The sequence below is a fragment of the Ylistrum balloti genome, unplaced genomic scaffold (genome assembly GCF_031769215.1).
Source record: "Ylistrum balloti isolate Yb309-2 unplaced genomic scaffold, AGI_CSIRO_Ybal_v1 Utg370664, whole genome shotgun sequence".
Taxonomy (NCBI): Eukaryota; Metazoa; Mollusca; class Bivalvia; order Pectinida; family Pectinidae; genus Ylistrum; species Ylistrum balloti.
In genome coordinates, this window is record NW_026782402.1 from 4,575 (window position 1) to 13,451 (window position 8,877).

At 34.0% G+C, this 8,877-nt stretch overlaps 1 protein-coding gene across 1 annotated transcript; it reads left to right on the forward strand.

The window, feature by feature from the left end:
• The first annotated feature begins 1,369 nt into the window (after positions 1-1,369).
• On the forward strand, positions 1,370-2,466 carry LOC132557370 (uncharacterized). The gene has a single exon (XM_060221862.1). It carries the CDS (start codon positions 1,370-1,372, stop codon positions 2,156-2,158), a length of 789 nt encoding a protein of 262 aa, XP_060077845.1. The 3' UTR covers positions 2,159-2,466.
• The last annotated feature ends 6,411 nt before the right edge of the window (positions 2,467-8,877 follow it).

Sequence of the window (8,877 nt, forward strand, 5' to 3'; positions counted from 1 at the left end):
CGTACAACAGGGATAACACTAAGCGCATCTACCCAGAGTTACAGAGTTACCCATTGTCATTGTGATTGTGATGCCGGTATTATCCTCTACCCTGTGGTAAATATCACGAAAGAACTGCAAGAAAAACTTGACTTTCTGAAAAAAGAAACGAAGGTAAATGAAGAGAGCTTGTCATCGACGATAAGATCGAGAACCAGTGCTGGAGATTCACGCCCCTCCTCGACTTACATGGGATTCGCCGGTATATCGCTCCTGGCCATAATCTTTGGTGGTATTCTTCTGTGGGACATGCCAAAAATTCTCATAACATTAAAAATGTTTTTCCAGTGAGTGCAGTATATCACTTAGGTGGAAAGTTTTAATGAGTTATGGCAGTGATTGACATTCTAGGTTTAAGTAATGATTTCAGGAAGTGTTCAGGTCAAAATAATGTTTCATCTGTATAGGTCTACTCAACCTTCGCCTTTTGCCGTTGTGTCATGCACAACGTACCAAAATACATCAAGCGCACAATGGGCATACAAAGTCCGCGCACTTGCACTGTACTGTATCTAGCGTGCAAATGCTGGATAGGATCGCAGATTTTTGTGCGGTTTGGATAAATATGGTTGGCCAATATTATAAGTTAAAAATTAAACGGATAACTCGTGAAGTGATGACTAAATTCGGGATTATAAAATCGGTAGGTGATTATAAAAGTCATTTTGATTCGATATTTTTTTTTTGAAAACCACGGTATCCTGTGTTAAGTAGTATTTTTTCAAGCTATTGTCTCATACTTCGGAGAGTGACGATATATGTGAGTCAGGCATTAAGATATACCTGTATACGGGTATCTACGTGGCAGTTGAGTACTGGCTTGGTCGCCCATGTAAAAACCAAACAACACTTAAAACTAACTTGAGTATATATTGTTTGTTTACATAAAGATAGAAGAATGAAAGTAACCCAGAATAAATGAAGTGAAATTTCCTTTCTGACATATGAGATTTCAGATGAGTCATTGCCGAGTCAAAGGAAAAAAACAAAAACAAAATACCAAAACAGAGAAAAAACAACAACCTGCATTTAATTATTATATAATTTTGATTAATTGTCTGCACACTAAGGCTGGTTATATATGGCACCGTGTAAAAAAGATATTTTTGCGAGCGTACCTATCCAGATATTTGACTCAATTATAATATATATATATATAAAATATTATCATTCAAGAAATAAAAATAAAAAGTTTAAATAAACAAAAATTGCGATGAACACTATTTTGTCTCTTAACAAACTGAAGTAACCAATACCATTAATGAGTAAAAAGGGTACTTTTGCTATATATTCTGGAGCTTAGTTTTTTGTTTACTGGATATTGTTTATCATGCCTCCCAAGACCCTGCGAGATCGAGCTCCCAGCAGCAGGACCAGTGGTATTGGTACTAAATCCACAGACGATCGACTAGACGAGATATATGAGATCCTCAGGAATCTTATTACTGAGGATGTGTTGGATAAAAAGTTAGAGAAACTCCGTTTGGACATTCAGCTAGAACACGCAGAACGTATTGAAGCTCTGGAGGAGAGGGTAAACACCCTGGAAACTGAAAATAACAACTTGAAAGTGACAATTTCTGAGCTAGAGAACGAGTTATTGACCAGTCAAGATCGACAGAGTGAGATGGCGGGAAAGTATAACGACCTGGAACAACAAGGCCGGAAGAATTCTGTTAGAATCGTTGGACTTCCAGACCCGGGAGTGAGGGAATCGGTAGAAGACTGTGTCCAAACGATCGTGGGATTTGTACGTGACACCTTGAACGTACCACTTCAGGAGAGGGACATTGACATCGCACATAGATTGGGAAAGTACAATGGTACAAATCCTAGGAATGTGATAGTAAAGTTCACGCACCGGAGAAAGAAGCATGAAATTATCCGCGCCCGCAAGATCCTGAAAGGTTCCAAGTTTGTTATCTATGAAGACCTTACTTCCTTAAATCAACAGAGACTGAAGGAAGCGTTCCGTATGAACTGTGTCAAAAATTCGTATAGCACAGATGGGAAAATATATGTGATTTTGACTAATGGCAAGAAGCGCAGACTTTTACACGATACACCCTTGGAAGAAAGTTACTTGATGAACGATGCTAATTTTGTATCAAGGAGATAGAAGTTGGACAGTGCACAGTGATCGGTAAATGACTTAATGCCAGTGTGTCTGGCAACCGATCACCTTTGTGTTGTATACTAATGTGCTTTTTTCTGTGGTGTACATGTATATGTGTGTTGTGTGATCAATTCTTCTGTGTGAAAAGGATATATATCATTACTGAAATTCCATTTGTAAAAGGTAAGAATAACTACGTAGTATTTTTTGTGACTTTAGATTTTAAAGTATGATAATGAGATATACACATGTAACGTCATTCAAAGTGAGCATATAGCTTGTTATAAATAATATATTTGTAACTGTCGTAATTTAAGAAAGATTTTTTAAGCTCCGAAAATAAATGGTATGTATATGCTATATTTTGAGGATGTCGTAGGTAGTAGTAGTATTTAAGTCCGTGGTAGTCCATAATATCTTGCTAATAACCTATATTGAGTAGCCAGGTATTATATGGGATATTATATATAACTTACAGAAATGCATGTATGCTATAATATAATTGGTGAACGTGTAGTTGTTTTATATATACTTCCGGTCCGGGTGGTCTCGGGAGGTCCCCCGGTCTATTCCGGACAGTTCCGCTGGCCGGTTCATTCTCCGTGCATTAGTATCAACACTTCCTGTTTGTCATTTCCGGTATAGCGGCACAAATTGTCTGATTGTCCGAAGTTTTCACGGCCAATAGGTTGTGTGTAAGTGTTGAGTGGTGGTGTAGCTCCTTTCTTGACCTTGTAAGATGCTTTTATCACAACCTTTCCCCCCTCTTATCCCCATTTCTTCTCCCTTTGTCTTGTTTCCTATTTCCCAGCTGGAAGGCTGCTCTTACGCATTCATTCAATTTCTCAGTTATGGATGATATCTGTGTACTCTCGGTGAACTGTCAGGGTCTTGGTGATAAAATTAAGAGGAAGGATGTTTTCTCATACTTAAGAGACAAGAAATACCACATCTACTGTTTACAAGACACTCATTTTTCAACAGAACAAGAAAATTTAATTAGAAATGAATGGGGGTATCACAGTTTTTTCAGTTCTTTCTCATCAAATTCTCGTGGTGTAGCAATCTTACTCAATAATAATTTTGAAAGTAAAGTTTATAGAGAAAAACGTGATTTAGATGGAAATTTTTTAGGGATTGATATTGATATTGAGGGTAGTAGATTGACACTTATAACCATTTATGGGCCTAATCAGGATAATCCAATTTTTTATACTCAGATTTCGGAAACTATTGACAGCTTTGGAAATGAAAATATAATAGTCTGTGGCGATTTTAACCTCGTGATTAACCCTGAGCTTGATTATGATAACTCATATAGAAACATCAACAATGCATCTGCTAGGGAGAAGGTGTTAGAAATCAGTGAGACATACAATCTTATAGACATTTTTAGAGAACTTCATCCAGATATTAAGAGATATACTTGGCGAAGAAAAAATCCTATTAAGCAGGCCAGACTAGACTTTTTTCTCACTTCAGACAGTTTATTATCCAGTACAAGAAAATCTTACATAGAACCAAGTTATAGATCTGACCATTCGGCTACAGTAATAGCGTTAAAATTAAATGAATTTAAAAGAGGAAGAGGTCTCTGGAAGTTTAATAACTCATTATTATTTGAACTAGATTATTTAGACATGGTTAAAAAATGTATAGATGACATAAAATTACAATATTGCCTACCTGTATATAATCTTAACTCTGTTTCGCTTTTACCTAATACAGAAATTCAATTCTTAATTAATGATCAATTGTTTTTGGAGACATTGTTAATGGAAATAAGAGGCAAGTCAATATCATATGCATCTCATAGAAAGAAACAACAGAACCTTGAAGAAGAAAACCTAAAGAAATCTATCGAAATTATGGAAGCTAATATAGACACTGACCAGGAAGAATTAGATGTTAAAAAAAGAGAACTTGAAGCAATACGGTCAAAAAAAATAAAGGGCAGTATTATTAGGTCAAGGGCCAAATGGGTGGAGGAAGGGGAGAAACCAACTTCGTATTTTTTAAATCTTGAAAACAGAAACTTTACTTCTAAAATTATTCCAAAAATTCAGAAAGATAATGGGGACATAATTACCAATCAAGATGATATTTTAAAAGAAGTTACGAAAACTTATACAAACATAAAGAAGTTACCCCAATTGATTTGGATCATCATCTCCATGACTGCAGTGTCCCTAAGTTAACTGATGCTGAGTCCAATAATTTAGAAGGTATTATAACATTTGAGGAGGCAGGAAAGGTATTGAAAGATATGAAAAACAATAAGAGTCCGGGTTCAGATGGCTTTACTTCAGAATTTTTTAAAACTTTTTGGAATTTCATAGGTATTTTTGTGATTCGTTCGATTAATTATAGTTTTTCAGTGGGCCTTCTCTCAATTACTCAGAGACAAGGTGTTATAACTTGCTTACCTAAGGGAGATAAGCCCCGTCATTTTTTTAAAAAATTGGAGACCAATCTCTCTCTTGAACATTACATATAAAATAGCATCTGGAGTAATTTCATATAGGTTAAAATCAGTTTTAGGAAAACTTATTCATGAAGATCAGACGGGATTCTTATCTGGGCGTTATATTGGGGAAAACATCCGTACTATTTATGATGTAATGCGTTATGCAGAAGATTTGAATATTCCAGGAATGTTACTAATGGTCGACTTTGAAAAAGCTTTTGACTCAGTTTCTTGGGATTTTATTGATAATGTTCTTCGTTACTTTAACTTTGGAGTGGATATTAGGAAGTGGGTAAAACTTCTGCATACTAATGTTTATTCAGTGGTTAATCAGGGGGGTAACATTTCTAGACCAATTAACATTCAGCGTGGTTGTCGTCAAGGCGACCCAGTTGCCCCATATATTTTTATACTAAGTGTTGAAGTTCTAGCTGCAAGAATTAGAAATAATGAAAATATCCAGGGTATACAAATTAATAATGTGTCTATTTTAAATGTGCAATATGCTGATGATACAGGTCTGATTCTGGATGGAACTGAAAAATCACTAAAAGAATCTATTAATGAGCTGAATACTTTTGCTAAGATATCAGGGTTAAATATCAACACCAGTAAGACACAGGTTATTTGGATAGGAAGTAAGAAATATAGTGAGGAAGCTTTTCTTCCAGAGTTAAATCTAATTTGGGGTAAGAATAAGTTTACTTTTTTGGGAATTGATTTTTGTGTTAACCTTAGTGAAATTCCTGGAATGAATTACGATAAGAAACTTGTTAAATTAAAGGCTCTTATTAATGTGTGGGAAAGACGAAGGCTTACTCCTTTAGGTAGAATCAGTATAATAAAATCTTTATTAATTTCCCAGTTCAATTATTTATTTATTACCCTACCAAATCCTTCCAACAGTTTTCTTGGTAAATTGAGCTCTATTTTATTTGATTTCCTCTGGAATGGCAAACAACACAAGATAAAAAAAGACGTGGTCATTCAGAACTACATAGACGGGGGATTAAAAATGATAGATATTGTAGCTTTCATAGATTCTCTCAAACTTGGCTGGATCAGAAGAATATTTCACTCATCAGGGAAATGGAAAATATTATTGAATTCTATTATAGATGAGAAAAAAATGTTAAATTGTGGGATAGAATATGTTAATTCTTGTTGCCTAAATTGTAGAAATCCATTCTGGAAAGATGTATTTAAAAGTATGATTAAACTTACTAACTCGGAACTTTTTAGACAATGTTATATCACATCTGTCTTAAAAAGTCCTTTGTGGTATAATAAAGACATTCAGGTGGGGAATAAATGTGTTTTTTATCCAAGATGGTTTAATGCAGGTATACATACCATAAATGACCTTGTAAAGAATTATGAAGACATGACATTTTATTCTTTTAATGAGTTTGGTAATCTTTTCCCAACAATCAACGCCAACTATCTGCAGTACTTTGGTCTAATTACATCTATGAAGAAATTTCTACGGAAGAATACACTTCAGGTTGTACAGATTCAACAACCTTTCATACCACTTTTTTATGAAATATTTTTCAAAAGTAAAAAAGGTTCAAAGGATTTTTATATTTGTTTAATTAAACGACCACCAATACCAACTGGAATTCAAAAATGGGGGATAGAGTTTGATTTTGATGAACAGAAGAGGAAAAATATTCTAAGAATCCCATTTACTATCACTAAAAACTCAAAACTTCAGTGGTTCCAAGCAAGAATTATTCATCGTATATTGGTCACAAATTCTTTTCTTTTCAAAATTAATTTAAGTCCTAGTCCTTTGTGTAATTTGTGTAATATGGAAAGGGAGACAATTATACACTGTTTGTGGGAGTGTGTCGAGGTGCAGACACTGTTAGAGAGATTTGAATCGTTAATCAACCTTTTCTTTATTCCATTTTGGATGAACAAAGAAACTTATCTCTTTGGTATTCTTTCTCCTACGGCTAATGTAGTAGATAATGAAATTTTGATTATTATTAAACAATATATATACAAGACAAGATGTCTGCACAAAACTCTAAGTTTAAATGGTCTCATAAATACAATAAAAGATCACTTCCGAGTACAAAAATATATTGTTTCCTCTAAAAATTGTCACATAAAAAGGAATTTTGAAAACAACTGGAAAAAATGGAAACCTGTTTTGGACTTATAAATTATATCTTGAGCTACTTTCTCCATTGACCTTGACATCACCACAATTTCAACCATTATTTCATTTTCCTCATTTTGACCTATATATTAACTGTAAATGTTAAAATAGACAATATCTGATAAAGCCCTCCAGCTTGTTTCTTTCTCTCTTCTCCCTCTTCAATCCATTGCCCCTTCTTTCCTTCCCCTCCGCCTCACCCTTTCCCATCTGTCATATGTAATGTGTGTATGATCTTGTGAGGATGTGTGTGTATATACGTGTGAGAGAGGGTGTGTGAGTGTGTGTGTGTGTACTCATCCCATAGAAGGTATGGGCTGGGCCAAATTCCGTAGCCACCTATATTTTCTGTTGGTTAATAGTCTGGATGTTTGATGATGATGATTATGATGATTGATGTTTGATGATGATGATGAGGATTGGTGCTTGTTTGATACATGTAATTCTTTGCGAATGATAATGATATGTTATGTACAATTTAGAGTGAAAATGATGTTAGGCCCTTAAATTGTATGGCGTGTCTGTGTATTGGTGTGTGAGGGCATGTGTGGCTTTGAAAGGCTGCAAGTGAAACATTTTTGTTTTGAAAAATCTTTGAAAAATAAAAAATTATAAAAAAAAAGAAATCCCTGAGATTTTCAACAAGAGTATAGTATACAGTGGAAGTTATCAATTAATAAACACTAATGTTGTTATTTTTGGCTCGAGTAGTTGCAGATTACAGAAATTCTATTTATCTAATAATGCTTTTGATATTTCTGATCTCTATAAATACCTTGGTTTGACATTTTATTTTTAAATAAATGTTCCTTTTCAATAGCTAGGAAACGTATTAAACATCATGCCACTAAAGCAAGGTTCTTGTTTAAATAATTGCAATTTGAATTTATCAATCGATGGCCAGATCAAATTATTTAATTAATCAGTTTTACCGACATTGTTATACGACTGAGAAATCTGGGGTTTTGAAATTTGTTCCAGTATGTAAAAAGTTTACAGAATTTTTTCTTTGTGTCATTAATGTTAATTACACTGTTATATATGTTATATGGAGACGTTTACCTTTCATGATTTATGTTAAGAGTCGTTTAATCAATCTCTGACTCCAGCTGATGACTGGTAATCAATATAAGTTATATTAGCGTATGTACAATACTTTATTGACTGACCATGCTAGTGGTTCCTATACCTATAGTTAGATAGCTTAAGCTGTAAGTATATTTAATGAAACTGGTCTCAGTTACGTATGACTGTCTCAAAATAATAAGTCTATACACCAAGAATTGATATGTTGTTATTTTAGAAAGACTAAAAAACACAATATTACAACTAAGGAGTGATACTGCTTACCATTCTGGGAGAAGTATATCATACAGAATGTTGTAAAAATAGTATAATTTCGAGAAAAAATCCTTTTGGTTTTACCAAAACGTCTGAAAAAAAAACCCTTCATAAATTATCGCAAAAGTAATCATCGACATCCTGTTGAAACTGAAGATGAGAGAACGTTCCCAGGGAAAAATGCATCTGTTGACTTTGTGGTACATAACACATTGGTGACGAATACCACTACGTTTTTAAATATTTTTTTCAGTAATGAAATGTTTAAGTATATTCCGAAATACTACCTGTGGTTACCTAATACTATAAAATATTCTAAATTATTTTATACAACTAATGTGAAATAACTGGAGAAAAAAAACATTTTTTTTATGTCATGCAAACTTTTCGGTGTCCATGTTAATTATGCCAGCGCTATGTAAGTTCCATTGCATACTGTGTTGCACATGTATCATGTATATTGATCTGACGAGTCTCAAATAAATTTCTGTTCTGTTAAAAAAGAACGACAATATTGTAACTCAAATAACCTTTAATGTCATTGGATCTCTTGTTTACCTTTAACTGTACACTTTAGATTATTTTTCCCGAGATGCAAATGGATACACAAGAAACGTTGTATCGGCAGGCTAACTGAAAGTGATGTAATAAACTTTTACTGACGTCAATTGACCGGTTAAAATCGATATATAACCCACATCGCTCTGATGGCGTCTTTCCTGGTCATCAAAAGCAGCTTTGCTA

Bases quoted from the DNA above. Each gene is read 5' to 3' on its own strand.
- LOC132557370 (XM_060221862.1), top strand. From the start codon at position 1,370: ATGCCTCCCAAGACCCTGCGAGATCGAGCTCCCAGCAGCAGGACCAGT.